Source organism: Anas platyrhynchos, chromosome 1 (assembly GCF_047663525.1).
Source record: "Anas platyrhynchos isolate ZD024472 breed Pekin duck chromosome 1, IASCAAS_PekinDuck_T2T, whole genome shotgun sequence".
NCBI lineage: Eukaryota > Metazoa > Chordata > Aves > Anseriformes > Anatidae > Anas > Anas platyrhynchos.
Genome location: NC_092587.1, coordinates 15,384,920 through 15,404,123, shown reverse-complemented (window position 1 = coordinate 15,404,123; position 19,204 = coordinate 15,384,920). Strand labels below are relative to the sequence as shown.

General features: G+C 38.5%; 1 protein-coding gene across 3 annotated transcripts in view; it reads left to right on the top strand.

The window, feature by feature from the left end:
* LRRK2 (leucine rich repeat kinase 2) overlaps positions 1 to 18,947 on the top strand; it is a 69,704-nt gene extending 50,757 nt beyond the window's left edge. For 2 of the 3 annotated variants that reach the window (XM_027458956.3, XM_038185971.2), the window contains 17 exons: positions 501 to 655; positions 1,664 to 1,810; positions 1,965 to 2,156; positions 2,818 to 2,964; positions 3,333 to 3,433; positions 3,611 to 3,801; positions 4,473 to 4,633; positions 5,445 to 5,615; positions 6,261 to 6,361; positions 7,015 to 7,209; positions 8,255 to 8,448; positions 8,742 to 8,814; positions 9,666 to 9,850; positions 11,045 to 11,197; positions 11,947 to 12,155; positions 15,175 to 15,249; positions 17,116 to 18,947. In XM_027458956.3, the coding sequence (XP_027314757.2) occupies positions 501 to 655; positions 1,664 to 1,810; positions 1,965 to 2,156; positions 2,818 to 2,964; positions 3,333 to 3,433; positions 3,611 to 3,801; positions 4,473 to 4,633; positions 5,445 to 5,615; positions 6,261 to 6,361; positions 7,015 to 7,209; positions 8,255 to 8,448; positions 8,742 to 8,814; positions 9,666 to 9,850; positions 11,045 to 11,197; positions 11,947 to 12,155; positions 15,175 to 15,249; positions 17,116 to 17,237 (2,572 nt within the window). In that variant the 3' untranslated portion in view covers positions 17,238 to 18,947. Of the gene's footprint in view, positions 1 to 500; positions 656 to 1,663; positions 1,811 to 1,964; positions 2,157 to 2,817; positions 2,965 to 3,332; positions 3,434 to 3,610; positions 3,802 to 4,472; positions 4,634 to 5,444; positions 5,616 to 6,260; positions 6,362 to 7,014; positions 7,210 to 8,254; positions 8,449 to 8,741; positions 8,815 to 9,665; positions 9,851 to 11,044; positions 11,198 to 11,946; positions 12,156 to 14,798; positions 14,905 to 15,174; positions 15,250 to 17,115 lie in introns of all 3 variants that reach the window. The other variant, XR_005269070.2, reaches the window with a different exon arrangement.
* Positions 18,948 to 19,204: the final 257 nt, after the last annotated feature.

The window sequence follows — 19,204 nt, the reverse complement described above, 5'->3', positions numbered from 1 at the left end:
GGAGGTAGAATCTCCTCCAAACAGTCCAATGATTAAATGTGTAAAAAAAAAAGTGTTCTGAATGTGAATGTGGTCTTTTTGGTTTATATGAAGCCAGTAACAGTTTCTCTGCTTCAGTTACAGATTTCCCAAACATGTTTAATAATACTTATTTTTGTAATGAATGAGATTATTACATGGTTGAATTGATAAGAGTTTCTACATTCTTCTAAGTGCTGAATAAGTAGATTTTTTCTGAGTGCCTCTTGGTTGCCTCATATATATTTCTTTTTTTTTTTTGCACATTATCTAATGAATTTTAGTGAGGTTGTGATGGGTTTAAACTACAGCAGAACTTTACTTTAGCACAAGCAAACAGAATAAAAATATACTGTCTGTTCCTTGATTGTTTGAATTGTTCATTAATAAATAATACATTTTATATCATAAATAATGTATGCCATCAGTGAGTTTGAATAAAGTAAATCATTAAATGCTGTCTAATGTTTTTATTCTTTCAGTTTGTCTGATCACAGACCGGTTATAGAGCTTCCTCACTGTGAAAATTCAGAAATTATCATCAGGCTCTATGAGATGCCATACTTTCCTATGGGATTTTGGTCCAGGCTGATCAACAGGTTGCTTGAAATATCACCTTACATGCTGTCAGGAAGAGGTACAAATCTTTGACTTCAAAAGCAATAACAAGCATGTTTGCTGTGAACACAAACACCTGTGTGTTAAAGCTCTTATCCGTGATATTGTTTTGCTTTAGCTATTTTCTGGCCACTTCATAAATATGAGAAAAAGAACAGTGGTCATTTTAGTAATTTAGAAATATCCTGAAGCAATTGGTGCCAGGTCTTCACAGTGATGTGCAAAAGAAAGTGAAGGTGTAAGCAACCTGTTTCTCTCCTTCACTTGCCACAGAGGTAGAGGACTTGCCACAGAGGTAGAGGAACTCTTTGTACTTATGCAATATTGCTGTTTGGTCCTGTATTCTGAAGGGAATACAGGAAAGGGTAAGTCGTCCACAAAGAAAGACAGGTTTGTCTGTTCTCCCTTTATGAAAATCCGAAAGCTGTGCTTTGGTCAGAAATGGAGATTTTTCTCTTACTTTTTTTCTACCATTTACATGTTTTGACATGAGATCTATCTCCTGAACTTTGCAGTTTCATTCATCTTTGTTTTTTTAATGTGTGATTTATGAATACTGGTGACAAGTGAAGTATGCAAAATATGCATTGCCAATGTACAAATGTGATTTATAGCTATCTCCTTGGTATAGAATTCCAATCGCATTCTATATCATGATTGTGTGATAGAGGGAAAATATAAATCACTGAGGTTTTTTTCCACACAGGCCTTATGTAATCTATATTTGAAGCCAAGTGTACTTAAGCACTTGGGTAATCCCTACATGCATCACCTGCTGCATTACTTAGCATCTCATGAAATAGTTTATGGATTTGCCTCATAGAACTGATGACCAGTTGACACATTTTCAGCTTTTGTGGGGCTGTTCCGACTGAAAAGTTGTAGCACTCAATTTGTTTGTTATTTGGGTAGGCATAAATGTACAATCATAATTAAATATTTTAATACTACTAATTATTCAAAATTTTTAAAAAATAATACATTCATATTTGAGATCAGATTTTTAATCAAATCTTTTATTTTCTAGCACGAGCTCTTCGTCCTAACAGAATGTATTGGAGACAAGGCATCTACTTGAACTGGTCTCCTGAAGCTTATTGTCTAGTGGAATCAGCAGTATTTGACAACAACCCAGACAGTTTTTTGAAAATTACGGCACCTTCTTGCAGAAAAGGTTAATTATTCCTGAACCTGATTTGTGCTCCAGTTTGATTGCAGCTTGGCATTTTGGTTTGTTGTGCTTTTGCCTTTTGGAATGTAGACTTTAGCTTTGTAATTATAGCTATAGCAGATAGAGGCTGTAATTTTCCTCCTTTGTTTTGTTAAAGGTTGCATCCTTCTGGGACAAGTTGTGGATCACATAGATTCTCTCATGGAAGAATGGTTTCCAGGTTTGCTGGATATAGATGTATGTGGTGAAGGGGAGACACTGTTGAAGAAATGGGCTCTGTACAGCTTTGAGGATGGTGAAGAACACCAAAAAATACTACTTGATGACTTGCTTAAAAAAGCTGAAGAAGGTATATATATTTGTGTTATTTGAGCGAGATAGATAAGTTTTACATCCAAGGAATCCATTTTATTATATTTGAATACTTCATGTTATTTAAAAATAATTACAGCATGAGTCAAAAGCAACTTGTTCTATTTTTCTCCAAGAGAAAAAAAAAATAACTGTATAACTATATAATATGGGTCAGTTTGCAGCTGCCTAGTATATTCTTGTATAAATGACAGTAATGAAGAGTTTTTCTGTCATGGTACTGGTAATGCAACTTCATTCATGTAGTCAAACCCAACACGTAATAAAACTGATATTAGATATTTTTGTTAGGACCATGTACAACAGTAATTTAAAAGGCAATATTTGTGATGACATAGTGCATAATAAGCAAATTCTTTCTTTTTGTAGACAGAAAACTGATCTCTGGGTTAGTTTGGTACTGTGACATAGCAACAGTTGCTGTCATGTTTGATTGGTACACATACAGAACCTTGAAAATATTTAAATATGTCAGATACTGTAGAAATTGAATAGGATAGTTAATTAGTGTTGTGTCGTGTATGTATGCACACACATATATATGTGAATTTCATTTTAGCTGTACTCATCATGTGCACTCACAGAGATTCATGCCTTTTTTCTGCATCTTTCAGTACTGTCTCATTTATTTTTTGCAGGTGACCTCTTAGTAAATCCGGAGCAACCCAGACATACCATCCCAATAGCTCAGATTGCTCCTGATCTGATACTGGCTGATTTGCCTAGAAATATTATGTTGAACAATGATGACCTGGAATTTGACAAAGCTCCTGAATTTCTCTTGGGTAATCATTATTTCATAGGTCTTTTTAAAAGAGCTTATGTAAACAAATCTATTGAAATCAATTTGGCAATGTGGAAACATTGGGAAAACATGTTAGAGATTTCTCCTTACTGGAAATGTATTTTTAGGGTACTCTGAATTTCAGGTTATTGTATTTTTAAGGTACTCTGAATTTCAGGTTATTGAGTTTTGAATTTTTCATTAACTTTTATACTGGGACACTGCTTTTTATGTGGTTAGATGGCTGTTGATGAAGTTTGACACAGTGGATGATCCACATATTTTAGAATTGGACCCTTTCAGCAATATTTGAGAAATGGTTGATATCCCTTTGTTTTTAATATTCTTTTCAATTTTATCTTTGAAAAGGTGATGGTGGATTTGGATCTGTGTACCGTGCATCCTATGGTGGAGAAGAAGTTGCAGTAAAGATTTTCAATAAACATACTTCCCTCAGGCTTCTAAGACAAGTAAGAGAAGTTGCTTTTTCTGCTGTAATGCTGCTTGTGGAATATCACCAGCCCTAGAGCTGGTGAAGAGCTTAAAAACTTAAGTACCGTGAAATACTTCAAAACATTTCGTAGTTCACCTCAGAGCTACAGAGGTTATGCTACTTGCAGAGTTTCATCTGATTTTACAATTTACAGGAGCTTGCAGTGCTTTGTCACCTCCATCACCCCAGTTTAGTGTCTTTGCTGGCTGCTGCAGTCCGTCCCCGAATGCTGGTGATGGAATTGGCCCTTAAAGGATCTCTTGATCGCTTGCTGCAACAAGACAAAGCAAGTTTAACTAGAACACTTCAGCACAGGATAGCTCTACATGTAGCCGATGGCTTAAGGTAAATGTGACATCTGTGTTGCTGTAAAAATAGGATAAAACTGCAAGGTGAACATACTGAAAATGAAAATCTTATCTCTCTGTATAACTCAAGTAGAATATTTCCTGGGCCAGACAAGTTCTTGTATGTTTATGATTGATTAGCTGGTATAGAAAACAAGTTTTTGTTACCTGTTGGTTTTTTTTTGCGTTAACAAGTGGTGGCCATATAAGTAGAGAAGTAGCAAAATGCTGCTTGGAATTTGAAAAGTGGCTGCAGATTCCATGTAAAAGTGTCAAATAAAATAGTTTACTGTGTTTTTAAAGTTCTGCAAGTCCGTGAATGTCCTCAGGAGCTATAGCAGTGTGACTATAGAGCCACAAAATCTTCAGAGGAGCTCAGGGACAAACGAACCTTCAGCTTGAGTTTCTGTTATCGAACAGCCAGTGACACTTCGGATAAGAGCTGGCACTAAAATACTGCAGTGCTTGAGTGCTGGTAAATAGCATGTCAGAACAATTCTGAAGTCATTATTCAGTAAGGCAGTATCATGTTGTTAATATTTGGCTTGTTACCCAGTATTTAACATTGAAAGCACAATTTACTGTTGTGGGAATAGAGCATTTACCACTTGTGTGCACATGCATCCCTTAATTATGAGTGCTTTTAATAAATACCTTTTTGCTTAACAGGTACCTGCATTCAGCAATGATCATTTACCGTGATTTAAAGCCTCACAATGTGTTGCTCTTTACCCTATATCCCAATTCAGCTGTCATTGCAAAAATAGCTGACTATGGCATCGCCCAGTATTGTTGCCGAATGGGAATAAAAACCTCTGAAGGCACACCAGGTAGGGAAAAATGCTTTGTTCTACATTGTGTCAAAAAAAATATAGCTAATACTTTTTTGAGCTAGTGTATAAGAAGTAACTCCGATGTATGCTTCAGTTGAAATCCTAAAATGTAGTCGTAATCATATTATACATTGTGATGCCAGATTAATACCCCTAGGCCTTTCTTCCTATTCGTGTTTTAACCCCTTTTAGAAGAATTGAGAAGTATACTGAGGGGCTAAAAGGAGAACAAATTGAATTACATGCACTAATTTTGATTCTTTTTCCCTGTCTTGTTTTAGTATGGTTATTGTGGTAGTGAAATTAAACTGCTGAAAGTGTTTGTTGTTTTAATTTTCAGTAATGAATAGGTAGGTCTTGATTTTATTTAAAGGCAATGAATACTTGCACTGTTCCCTGACCTGAGAGATAACTTGTTAGCTTTCATTTTAAAGCACTGCACGCTTTGGGAACTTCGAATAGAGCCTTTAGGTCTTTGAAATTGTGCGTGAGGGTGTGACTGCAAGTGTTAAATATTAGGCCTTCAGTAAAGACTGTAGAATTGTGTAGAATTGTTCTTCATTTTCAGTATTCATTTATAAATGAATTATTTATGTGTAATGGTGCAGGAGCTTTGTAACTAACATACTGTAGCCTTCCTTTGCACTGATTGCTGATATTTTTGGTAGTCTGCCACATGCCCAGTAATAGTGTGCCATTTTTGGTTCACTTCCTGTGATATTTTCATCTGTAAGTGGTTATTCTTAAAAGGATAAAGACAGCTTCAGCTTGGTATGAATCATAATAACTATTAATGATTTATTTGCAGGATTTCGAGCACCAGAAGTTGCCAGAGGAAATGTTATTTACAATCAGCAAGCTGATGTTTATTCATTTGGCTTGCTCCTGTATGACATTTTAACAGGAGGAGGTAGAATAATGGAAGGCCTGAAGTTTCCAAATGAGTTTGATGAGTTAGCAATACAAGGAAAGTTACCAGGTATGCCTTGTTTCTTCCAGTTTTAACATGAAAGCGGACAATTTGTCCTGCCTCCTCTAAAAACAGCACCTCCTGTTTTGTGTTGTAATCTGACAGTGATCAGGGGAAGAGGCTAAATAATAGCAATTTTTAAAAACTTCTCCTAATTTCACACAGTCTTCAAATTTTGAGAAATAGGCATCTATTCATCATTATGTTGGTTATAATTTCAAGGGCACAAGCTGGTTCATTTTATAAAGAAGTAGAGATTTTGTGTACTTGGGATTTTGTCCCAAATGAATATTGTCCTAAAATGAATATTGCTGGAAGTACCTTCTAAGACAATGTCTGGCCTTGACCCTTGTGTATTGCTTTGATTATGCTTATCATGTACCAAATTTATATATTAAAAAAAGCTGCTTTTAATTAAAAAGACTCTAGCCCTGTGACTCTCATCATCCTGTAATGGCAGACGAGAAATTCCAAGCTGATCATACTGACATCTTACCTCAGACTGACATCTTACCTCATCTTATCTCAGTATTTCTTAGAGCAGCTTCATAAGAAGTTAGATAAATTCTTAAAATACAGAGAAAGTTATTCAGAACTTACAGTTCTACATTATGGTAAACATTGGCTAAGAAGTTGTGTGATTTTACATTTTAGATCCTGTCAAAGAATATGGGTGTGCCCCCTGGCCTAAAGTTGAAAATTTGATTAAAAAATGCTTGAAGGAAAATCCTCAGGAACGACCAACATCTTCCCAGGTACTGCTTAGAGTATTTATTAGTATTTTTGTGATAAGTGATACCGTGAACTTGTTGTGCTTTCTAAAAAGAAATGGCAAGATTATATTAGTAAAAGGCATGGTGTTTTTTCTGTTGCTTTATTTTTCTGGAGCATAAATATCCATGGAATATTGCCTGGATTTGCTATCCAGAATAAATGTTTCCATTCACATTTCCCAACCATTTATTGGTAACCTTCTGTTTTTCAATGTGTGATGGTATATAGTGATGGTATTGAAACAGAATGCAGATCACTTTGTGTTTTTTACTAGAGTTATTCAGAAAGGACTTTTTTGTGTATCAGTGAAGCTACTTTACACTGTTCCATGCACATAAGAGGAGGAACAGTGGTGTGGATGTGAAACCTACTGGTATCACACATCATACTGCTCTTTGCATTGGGTGAAATTTTGAAATCTGCCTTAATCCCAGTGATTTCCTGAAATTTCAACTGAAAAAAAATAAGAAGACTGAAGTTAAAATTGCTCAGTGAACGAAAGTGGTATACAAGTTTGCAGATCTGCTGAGATCTGCTGGTATTTCATAAAACATTGATATCCATTCCTTGTCATAGATGTATCACTGCACGAGCCATTTTTATTACCATGTGCATTTTGTGGCTTTCTTTGCAGGTGTATGAGATTTTGAATTCTGCAGAGCTTATCTGTTTGATGAGGTATGTTTCAATACCCAGCACTTCCACAGCAGAGTGCATGGTAGCTGCCAATCAAAGCTGCAAGAAGGCAGGAGTCTGGATAGGCAATGGGAACACAGAAAAAGCACAACTCTCATTTGTGAACCTAAATACAGATGGACATACTTGTGAGGTATGTGTGGAAGTTGTCATTTATTCTAAGTTTTTCGCACCCAGATGTATTTCAGAAGAATAAACTGTATTTGAACAGTAGGATATTGCTTTGGAAAGCTCAGCTTTGGGAGACTTTTTGAGAGAACAAAGATTACTTATGTGTCAATCTTCCTTGCATCCATGAAATGAAGCAGGAACAGTCTCTTTTCCTGCTGTCCAGCCTGAAATTTTGACTAACACTTTTTCTTTCCACTACTGTGGTTCTCACTTACACTCAGATAGCATGGAGACTGGCATGGAGACTAGGACAAGAAATAATAGTTATACAACCCTTTGTACCTCTGCCTCCCGTAAAAATCCAGCTAGTCTCTTATAAATTCTCTTCCTGTGGATGCCACCTCCTTCTCCCACTGCAGGCAGGTTTGCTTGTTGTTCATCCCAGTCCTGGGCCATCAGAAAAGGGAAAGTTTTACTCAGGCTTGAAGTGCTGTGATGTAACGTGTTTCTCTTTGGCTGCCAGAGCTGAGTGTGACTCAACATCAAAGCTATTTAAATTGTATTTCCACAGAGTATCTGCCATCTGTTGACCATGATACATTTGAATTAGTGGATTTGGTTTAAATTTTATGGCTTGTTTTTCTGAAACTAAAATGGAAAAAAGGTTTTTAGACCAGTCGTTTTACTGTTAGCAATTAAACTGAACCTATGCTGTGTAGTTCCATTTGCTTAATGCTCTGATGGCTTTGAGACCTTCATTAAAATAGAGATTTTTTTTTGTAGTATTCATCTTAAAGATTTTCCAGTGTACTGTTTGAGGGACCCTTCACAGCACGCTGAAGATAGATGGTACCTCTGAAGATAAGTTCTGCTAATGAGGATTAGATTTCATGGGGAAGATCTTCATTGGAAGACCCAAGGCCCAGGGTCTTCCCCAGTACAAGACTAGTTTATTTTTATTACCAGCTATTTGCTAGTATTTACCATTGTTGAAAATATAACCATATCATTGTTTGTTTGTTTGTTTGTTGTTGTTTTTTTGTTTGTTTGCTTTGTTTCTGATTCAGGATATTGCAGACAGTAAAATTTTAAGTTTGGCCTTAGTGACCCTTACTACTGAGAAAGAAAACTGGATTGTAGCAGGAACCCAGTCTGGTTCTCTGTGGGCAGTTAACACAGAAGATGAAACAAGAAGGCACCGTCTGCAGAAAATGTCAGATTCTATCACCTGTTTATACTGTAATTCCCTTTCAAAGCAAAGGTATGCATGATTTTTAAATATTTTGGGTTACGCTTTGAAAATACCACTAACGGGGATGTGCAGAAAATAACAGCTGTACATTCATGCAGACAACTTTCTTCACACAGCTGGTTATTTTGCTTATGTTTTCACTGAGTTTTGCACCGAAGGTATCTGGAGACTTTATTCCTGACCACAGCTGGTTGTTTTTGCTCTTAGTGTTCAGTGAAACTCTTGAAATAGCAGAGCACAAATTTAATTTTTTCTTACCTGATCGGGGCATTTCTGGAATTAATTATTTTATTTTATTTCAGCAAACAGAAGAATTTCTTTCTGGTTGGCACAGCTGATGGCAAACTGGCAGTGTTTGAAGACAGAGCAGTAAAGGTAGATTTGTTCTTTGCTGTCCATTCCACAAAAAACTATCAGCAATATGGATACAGCTACTGGCCGTGGCTTTATTTCATACATCTTATTATTTGTAAATTACATCTCTAAAATTAAAAATCATTTTCTGTGCAGTCTTAGAGGAAATGCATATGTTTTACAATAAATGTGTTAACAACAGACTTAAGAGGGGGAAATAATTTATAATGAGAAAATAAGTCTTTGACAGGCGTGACTAGAGAGTGACATTAATGGCTACTATTTAACAGATATTCTTTTATAGAATATATATAATATTCTAACAGAATCTCCTTTATTTATTGCTGCTATAGCTCCTTTTTCCTTTCAGTCACACTACTCTGTAGAACAAATACCGGCAAAAAATACATTTATCGTTTAGCTTCCCTCTAGGTCAGAGTTCTGCTCCCAGAACAAAGAAATGTCAGTAGCTGTTTATATGAGCTGGTTCCTGAGGGTTAGCTCCTGACCATATGTACCTTAGAGCAGTTACACGGTTGCAATCCATTGCAGAACTAGGATATAGTCTAGTGTGGGATGTCTCTGGGATATCCATGTGACTTTCTTCTCAGTTTTTGAACTGGGCCTCTGGTTGCAGAAAGTAGGAGTCTGAGCTCCATCCAGATTCTGCTCACACAGGCCGTTTTTTTGGGGGCATTTATAATGATAGTACAGTGCTTCTTGGTCCCTAACATTCTCGAAAGAGACCACAATGGTTCAGAAAATCTAGCTGTGTAAATATTCTGCAGGTTGTATGGCCTTGTTTTAACAGTTTCTACTTCATGTGTCTGCATACTCCTTGTTTCTAATGGAGAGTCTATTTCTTTTTGCAGTGTAAGGGCGCAACACCTTTGAAGATACTAACTATAGGAAATGTTAACACACCACTAATGTGCTTAAATGAATCCTCACACTTATCTGAAAAAAATATAATCTGGGGAGGCTGTGGAACAAAGCTCATAGCCTTATCTAGTGATTTCTCTGTCCAAAAGCTGATTGAAACAAAAACAAGTCAACTGTAAGTTTATTTTTATGTAATGCTACTTGGCTCTTTTCTTGTTTTTTATTAAAGATTTCTAACAGTAGTTTTATATAATATCTTGTTCTAGAGTGTTTTTTTTTTATTTTTGTTTCCATTATTTTCCTTCCATAATACTGATGAACTATAATGTGCATTAAATAAGAGCATTGAGTAATGTTTGAAATATTCATGACTGCTTTTAAAGAAGGGATGTGCCTTTTTTACTATATAAAGGATTTATGAAGTCAGCATAATGAAGTCAGAAAATGTATAAATGCTACTGCTCAGTTTTTCTCCCTTGATGACATTTGTCCGAGCCCTGGTTACTTTATTAAGAGCTACACGTGCATGCTTTGCACAGCATTTGTCGTTATTACGTGTTTGTTTGCACAGTATGTGTGCACATCTTTGCTGACCTCTCATTGTATAGAAATCAGAGACTGAAGGTTTTGGAACACTTCCTATAATTCATACCTGGGTAAATCCTGCTCTGAAGTTAAGGGGAGTTTTTCCTGAGCAGGTGATACAGCGTTTGATTTTATACGAATAGAGGTCGTTATTTCAGGAAATGAATCTGCTTTGGAAAATAACAAGCTAGTATAAAGCAAGAAACTGAAGCTTCAGTAAAATTCAGTTCAACTGCAAGATGAAAAGCTAATGCTATTAAATTGCAGAGCCAGTAGTACTTTGATATGTACAGGCACAGATCTGGCAGGAGAGACACATTCAGATGTAGAGAAAACCAGACAAAACGGCTGTCAGCTGCAGTGAAACGAGCAGAGCAAGATGAGCTAAATCTCACTGCTGCTTTTTAGGCTTAGTCATCTTTGTCGAGTGACCCCTTATGGTCCTGTGGGCCCTGTAGGAACTGTCGGGTGTCTGCAGACACCAAAAGGTGTCTGATATGCCCCGCTGTGATGTGAGTGTGATCTGAGCAGATAGATGGGAAAGATTTCTGAGCAGACTTGGGGCATCGATACATCTCCGGGGATAACGTAACTCCAGCTCCACTGCTGTGAGAATTCAGGTCAAACTACAGGAAGATCACAGCAAACCTTCTCAGTTGTATCCTAGCCCACGTAGGTCTCAAGGCTGAATCTCTTAACAGTTACAGAGAACCTCACTCATAATATTCAAGTTTTTCTACTGGATATTGCCTGGGATTCTAACTGGAGTTCTGCTCCCTTCTAGGTTCTGCCATAAGGCTTACAGTGATGCAAACATAATTTCAATAGCAGTAGATAAATCCATCTACTTGGCAAAGAAAAACAGTCATTTTGTGGAAATCTGGGACAAGAAGACAGAGAAGCTTTCTGAACTCATTGACTGTGCACATTTCCTTAAGTAAGTACCCCGTTTCAGACTGATGACCTGATGCACGGAGAGCTGGCTAACAGATCGCCTTCCCTAGCACAGCACCTCAGCCCTCTGGGGAAAGGGAGATAAGAGATTTGCCCAGTTCTTTGGGCAAATGCGGAATTCCTTTCCTCTCTTCTGGCCCAGAACTTCAAAACATCCCGTGCAGAATCTCAGTTCTTGAAGACCCTTACTGTATTTCACAGTTTGTGATTATGAGAGGATTCATTAAATAAAGAAGAAAGTATTTGGCTGGCCTTACCTGATGCGATAAGGTACTGCTGCTTTTGCATCCAGTTACTTCCTGCATCCCCTGATTAAGAATGCCTTATATCTGCAACAGAGTTTTAGTAACAGTGACAGTGATTTACATTTACATTTAAATTGTTCTTCTTCCTTCACATGCTACGTCCATTTCATTTTTATGGTGAAGCTAGGAGCAGCTCTAGCTGTGCTCCTCCCACTTGGCAGTGACATTATTCTCCTGCATACTGGGAGAAAACAGAGAAATGTACCTGTCTCCTATTTAAAGGTCTTTCCAAGCATGCCAGCAGGGTCTTAGAAGTCCAATAGTTTTCATCCCAGATTCTCTAAAGTAAGACAACTTATTAGCATGATTTTTTTGCACTTTGTCTTGGTGAATGATTATCTAAAAGGCTGGTATTGAGGGAGTCATTTTAGCAGCTGTACAATAGTGTGCCACCAAAATTTAATGCAAGTTTTCTCCGTACTTTTAGGGAAGAAGTAGAAAAACTAGATAAAGAACTAAAACAGAAAGTTGCTTATTCTGGAAGAGTGAAGACAATTTGCCTGCAGAAAAACACTGCGCTGTGGATAGGGACAGGAGGAGGACATATTCTGCTGCTTGATTTATCAACGCGTCGCCCTGTACGAGTTATAGATAAATTTTGTGATTCTGTTCGAGTCATGCTAACAGCTCAGCTAGGTAAGTAAAGCCATGGGTGAAATCAGCACCAAGTTTAGGCTTGCTGGCTTCTGTTTGACACGGTGTGCCAGGCACAGATTAGCATTTTCCACGTCCTGTTCCTTCATTCTATTCTACTGCTGTCATCTCCCCTCAGTGTCAGACAGGCCAGTGTTAGCTGAACACCAGCAGCCTGTCCTAGCCATGCCCACGTGAAACAGCAGCTTTTCTCTGGCTCCTCACTGATCAGCATGTGAATGCTCCCCACCCTCACCTCGTGCACTGCTTCAGCACAGCTCTCACTGTCCTCTGTCTGATAGTCTTTATCTTGACCTGTGTCTGCCCGCGTTCTTTCTCCATCTTGTTTTATGCTTCTGGCTTCTCTCTCTCTGGAGCTCACTAGGTTTGAATTATCTTTCCTTAATTGCTAATTTCCTGGTCTTCTTCTCCCAGCCTTATTCAGGAAAAATAGAACCACAGAATTATTCAAGTTGGAAAAGACCTTTAAGATCACCAAGTCCAACCATTAGTCCCATCACTAACCCTGTCCCATAGAGACATGTCAACACATCTCTTGAATACCTCCAGGGATGGGGACTCCACCACTTCCCTGGGCAGCCCAGTCCAGTGCTTGATCACCCTCTCCATGAAGAAATTTTTCATAATGCTCAATCTGAACTTCCCTGGTGCAACTTGAGACCATTTCCTTACATCCTATCACTTGTCACCTGAGAAAAGAGACAGACACTCTCCTTGCTGCAACCTCCCAGGGAAGTTGTGGAGTAAAATGAGGTCTCCCCTGAGCCTCCTCTTCTCCAGACTAAACAACCCCAGTTCCCTTGGTCACTCCTTATGAGACTTGTTCTCTAGTCCATTCACCAGCTTTGTTGCTCTGTCTGATTTGCACATGCTTGAGCCACTCAATATCCTTCTTGTAGCAAGGCACCCAAAACCAAACACACTATTCAAGGTGTGGTCTCACCTGTGCCACGTCCTAGGGGACAATCACTTCCGAAATCCCTCTGGCCACACTCTTTCTGTGACACAAGCCAGGATGCCACTGGCCTTCTTGGCCACCTGGGCACACTGCTGGCTTGTGTTCAGCCGTCAGCCGGCACCCTCAAGTCCTTTTATATCGGGCAACTTTCCAGCCACTCTTTCCCGACCCTATACTGCTGCATGGGGTAGTTATGACACAAGTGTAGGGCCCAGCCCTTACCCTTGTTGGATGTCATTCAAATGGTTTTGTTCCTTTGTGAGTGTGATTTAAGGTTTGTTTGCTGTCAAAAAAGGACTCCAAGGCTGCTGTTGTGGAGTCAGAAATACACTGCAATCCTGCTAGCAAATTTCACTGTTGCAGCCTGTGGATGGTTTTATTACCATCATAAACCTAATTTAGGGGCTGCTTTTGCCTTTTTGGCACCAGGAGTGTCTGTAGACTAGCTCACGGTGCTGACAGTCAAAAACCTCTCCATCTTCCCGTGATTTGCTTCTGCCCGAGACAGCAAGTTTGTGGAGTCTGTTCAACCCTCAGCTGTTGGAGTGCCAGCTGCAGAGCCCAGCTGCCCAAGCACAGCACTTTGAGTCCTTCTGGTCCTGATAGCTGCAGTGTTAGTGCTATAAAGGGACCGTTTTGTTTCTAGTATTTTGCAAAGGATAGTTACTTTGAAAACAAGGTTTCTGCCTCACTTTATTGTCACTGATAGGCAAAGTGTGTTGGATAAAATAATAGAGAGTGACTTAGGAAGGCGTGAGTCTCATAGCCTCGGTTTCCAGCCAACACAGCATTCTTAATCAAAATGTTATATACAGAAAAGTTAGTGCTCCCTGAGAAATAGATGAGTTGTGTTTGCACAGAACTCACGGATGGCAAGTGAGACTGATGCATGCAGTTTGATGTGTGCGTCGTCTTTTGATCATTTTCTTCTGGCAATTATTTATAAGGGTTGGGGTTTTTTTTCCTCAATTTGGGCTTTGGTTCCACTGGTATATTCACAGAATTACTGAGTATGACACAGAGGCTGCTGAACACGTCTTATTGCATCTCTGAGGGGAGAGAAGATAGAGGAAAATATTTTTGCATTAAAAAGTTTCAGTTTGAGATTAAAACATATAACATCAATCAAATGTAAATGTTTTAGGGAAAAGAGATTACTGATAAAACTGATGTCTCAAAATCTGGCAGTTTGTGTATGAATATATGAATATAATGTCTTTTTCTAATTCTCTCACCTAGTTGACTAATAGTTGACATATAATCAACAAGACATCATATGTAGAGAATCATTAATGTGTAAATATATGTAGTTCATTTCGCAAGGGGAAAGTCAGAGCTTTCAAAGCAAGGGCCCTACTCTGAATAAGAAACATTGCACTTGAGTTCCATCCATTTGGTACAGAGTATGGCTGGAGCTGGTTGCAGAAAAAAAGGTAAAGCAATGAAACATCTGATCAGGGAGGACGCACGGGGTTCCCACCAGCCCCCTGTGATCCATCCACTTGTGTCTTCCCACTGTTTTTTTGTGCTATTTGGGATTTACCTCATTATGTTTCTACATCCCTGCTAACTCTCCTTCCCTACCTACGTGCCGTGGTTACTGCAGAACACTTTTAATTAGCTTGTACCACACTTGGTTGTTTTATTTGTTTGTTTTTTATAACCAGACTGACTGCTGGCCCTTTCTGCTTCTGCTGTGCATTGGGACTCCGTTCGCAACCTATCCCTTCGCTGTGACATCTGTTTTCCATGACTCTGCTACCTCTGCATGTGGTAAATAATAGGGTGCTTTGTTCTCTGGCTTGTTCAACAGGCTGGCCGGCTGATCCCGTGCTTACAGCTTTGAACTCTGTCAAACCCCTGCATTAAATGGAGACGTGAACTGTATTGTTTTTGTGTCCTTTTTTTCATGGTTACTGACTATGAATAAAGAGAAAAACTCTGTTTTTTATCCTGTTAATGGCATCATGTAAGCTACTCTTTCTTCTTAATTACTAAGTTCCCGTTAAAATTAAAATGTGACATTTTGTTTCTTTGAAAAAGGGAGTCTGAAGAATGTGGTGCTGGTTTTGGGATACTGGTATAAGAGTGATACCGAAGACGACAAATCTCACAAAGGTACCTCAACTGTCTTTTATTAATTTAGATTATTAGTGGAGTAAACACTATTATGCTTGACTACCCACTGAGATATGTTTGGAGAGGTGGTGATTAGCAAAATATTGTCACTAGTTTCTGTAGTCTGTTGCATTTCTGGGCTCCATACAAACTAACAGTAACTTCCAAAAATGGATCGGATGAAGCTACTCTTTGAAGGGCATGTAATTTGGTGGAAAACTGTATTTAAAGAGTAATAGTCCTTGTCTAATCGGAGAATGCATCGGATGGATTTCCAGAGGGGTTTGTGCTAAACTGGGAATGCTCAGTGATTTCATGAGTGATGTGGAGAAAGGAAAGGTGAATGTGCTTTTCAGACAACACTCAGCTAAGAGAAGCCATGCTGGAGGACAGGATTAGCATTTGAAATAACCTTGACAAATAGAATAAATGGTCCCAAAGGAAGTAGGATACAGTTCCCTAAGGACAGATGCGAGACCTTTTACTTAATTAGGAGTGATCTGTTGTACCAACATGGTCAGCTTAAACAGCAGTGCTGCAGCAAAAGGTTTATAATTGATCACTGGCTGAACATGAGCTAACAGCATCATGTTCCTGCAGAAGAGGCAAACACCTTCTCACACCAGTAGAAAAGTGGCTTCTCTAAGATGTGTGAATTCCTGTGCTCTGCTGAGCTCTGGTGGAGGAGCATTTCCATCTGGGACACTGCCGAGTGATCTGAACTGCTAGGAACAGCCCAGAGGAGTGAAATGCAACCTGTGGGGAAATACTGAAGCCAAAGTGGTTAATATAAAGAAAGCATAGAAAGGACGTGATGATAGGCTCCAAATATGTAAATAAAGGGGAAGGGAATAAACACGTCAACACATTCCCTGTGGATAGGATAAAAGCTAAGCAGTTTCTGTTACAATAAGGGAGATTTAGTTCAGGCATCAGGAAGAGCTTCCTGGCAATTAGGATGAGGAAGTGTTGGAATAGGAAGATACGAAATCACCATCTTTGTGTGTATTTTTTCGTAATGCATTTACATTTGATGCTCTGATGGATGCTCTTTTTCACATTTCTTTGATCCCAATTTCTGAGTTTCTTGATAATGTGGCAGTAATAGTAAAAAATTAAAGGTGGCAAGTGTAGGTGAGCCGACTGGACTAAAATAAAAACCAGACTGTGTTTTTTACATTATGATAGTTCCCGGTTGTTACCATAAGAGCACCTATTGCCTTTTTAGCTTTCTAATTGCATTTAAGAATGCCATAAATTACACAAAGAGTAACCAGACTCTCAGGAACCTTCAGGACCTTAGTTGACGAGTTCCTGCTCATGTAAGTGTTCTCCATTTTTCATTAAACATAATGTTTCTCCAGGAGCAGAGTTGTTTACCTGAGTGGAGATTGAAGAAGTGAGCTTTTTTCAGTATACGTACTACCTTATGAAATCAATTTTCATTTCTGGTTTATAGTGAATGGGTTTTGAGTCTTGTAAGCATTTAGGGTATATCTGCTCTGGAAAATAAAGACGAAATTTTATGCAGGCACCTCACTACTAGCATTGGCTGCAGCTCAGGTAAACACCATATGGTCCACAGGCACCAGAAATGTTTTTTAAATGTTTTTAAGTGCTTTTAAATGGTTTAGGAACTGGAATCCAAACTACTGTGCAAGTAGAAATGGCTTGTAACCCGTATCTTCATCACCTCACACATAAGGTGTCACACAACTTGGCCTCCAGGTCCTAAACACTATGCCTCAGCGAGGCAATTTGTGAGTAATTAAAAAAAAAAAAAAAGAGCAGATAAGCAAAACCACTTCTAATTATGCAATAATAATTCTCACTGTTACCATTTTTTTTTCTTTTTTTTTTTTTCAGAATTACAATCCTGTTTGTCAGTGTGGGACATTAACCTCCCCCATGAAGTGCAAAACCTGAAAAAACATATAGAAATGAGACAGGAGCTAGCAGAAAAAATGAAGAGCTTTCCTTTGGACTGAAAAAAAAAACCACCCTGCAAGTGCTATTCTCTTTTCTAGACTGCTATCCTAACTCACTGTGCAATATTTACTGCTTCTTGTTGCTGGACTTTTTAACCCAAAACCAGGAAAAAAACGTGCCATGGGACAAGATCTTCCCAAATCATGGTATACCAAGCAGAAAGAAGGTTGTTAGTTTGTAGTATTTCAAAGGACAGGAAATCGTTGAGAAGTTAAGAAACTGAAGTGTTCTCACGTGTCTGTTTACTTGTTAAATCCTGTTCTGAGCAACTCTGGCTTAGCTTCAGGATAACTTTGTTCATCCGGTTTTTGATCCCTGTCAAACTGGTAATAAGCCAGGAGCCTGGAAATGGCTCTTGTTTACTTTGTTATCTCTGTTGAGTTGATGCTGTAATAAGGAGCAAAATCTAAGCCTCTGTGTGCTTATTGCCGTTTGCATGTGTGAGTTTTCTCTGATGATTCATATTTTCGTAGCAAGTCAGAGCTCACGACCTTGGGCATGTGAAAGAAAACATTCTGTTTTATATAAAGAGCAGTGTTTGAGGGAGCGTGTCGTGGCTGCATTGCTGCTGGTGACAACAACGGGCAGAAGTGAGACATTGCTGAACAGTAATGAATAAGTCCATGAATAATTGACATTTTTCATTGTGATCAGAAAAAAATAAATTATGCTAAAATAATAAAATAATAAATAATAATAGTTTTTAATAATAATTTAAAAAATCTCAGAATTCAGCATTTAAATACATTAGAGATACAGACCAGCTTCTGCAAGGTGGAGTCCTCTTGCAGTGCTGCAGTCTGCCCTGTTAAAGTGATGCAATCACAGCTCTGAGCATTACCAGGCGTCTGTGTCTGTTGTACAGGTATAAAAGCCGAGAGAAAACAGACGGCAAAAACTCTTGATCTAAAAGCTGCTGCAACTCGTACCACGAAGAAAGAAGCACGCTGCTGCATCCAGACTGCTAGTCCTTAGTACGATGTGCTTGTTTGCTTAGCTCAAAAAAAATGGAGCTTTGCTTTAGTCTTGTTTTAATTTATGTCACTATTTTGGCGGTAAGCAGTGAAACCTTGAGGAGTGTAAGAGTTAGCTACCTCTTGTAACTCCACAAGAATTTGTTGCCACATGTCTTCATTCAGGAGCTGTATCTTATTGTTCCCTGGCCATTAGTCCAAGCTGCTGCTTCCAGCCTTCGCTGACCTGCTCTAAGTGCCTTCTTTCTGTCCACCAGAAGACAGAGCTCATTTTCTTATTGATACCAAAAGAATCTATAGAGTGCTCCTGACATCTCAAACAGTACCCAGAGCCACTCCTGAGTTTATTTCTATGGAGCTGAACGAGGGTTAGTGCCACCAGAAGATTCTTGGTTCCAATTTTACAGTTTTGGAGAATTTGTACACTGAGACAAGAGCATTATTGTATCCAACCACTGCTCCCTTGTTCTGTTTTCTGCCCATGGTTGTATGTACTCAGGATTCCTTTCAGAGATGTACCCCGGTTTTGTTTGTTTGTGTTTAATGTATTCTTGTATTCTTCATACAGAGAATAATTTGCTATTTATATGGGATTTTATAACTCAGAAAATATATATTATTGTATAATCAATACTTTTTTAAAAAGACAGAATATATGTAATGTGATTATGTTTATTTATAAATCATTTTGACATGTAACTCATATCTTTTTATTAAAACCCTGCTTTGTTAATATCGTTGTTTACTTTCTCATTACTGAATTTCCAAGGAGGAGCTTTTGTGTGCAGCTTTTGTTGAGCTTAATCCCTTACATTAAGATCACAGAACTGTAGGGGTTGGAAGGGACCTCCAGAGATCATCGAGTCCAACCCCCCTGCCAAAGCAGGTTCCAGACAGGCCTTGAATATCTCCAGAGGAGACCCCACAACCCCCCAAGCAGCCTGTCCCAGTGCTCTGTCACCCTCACCATGAAGAAGTTCTTTCGCATGTTG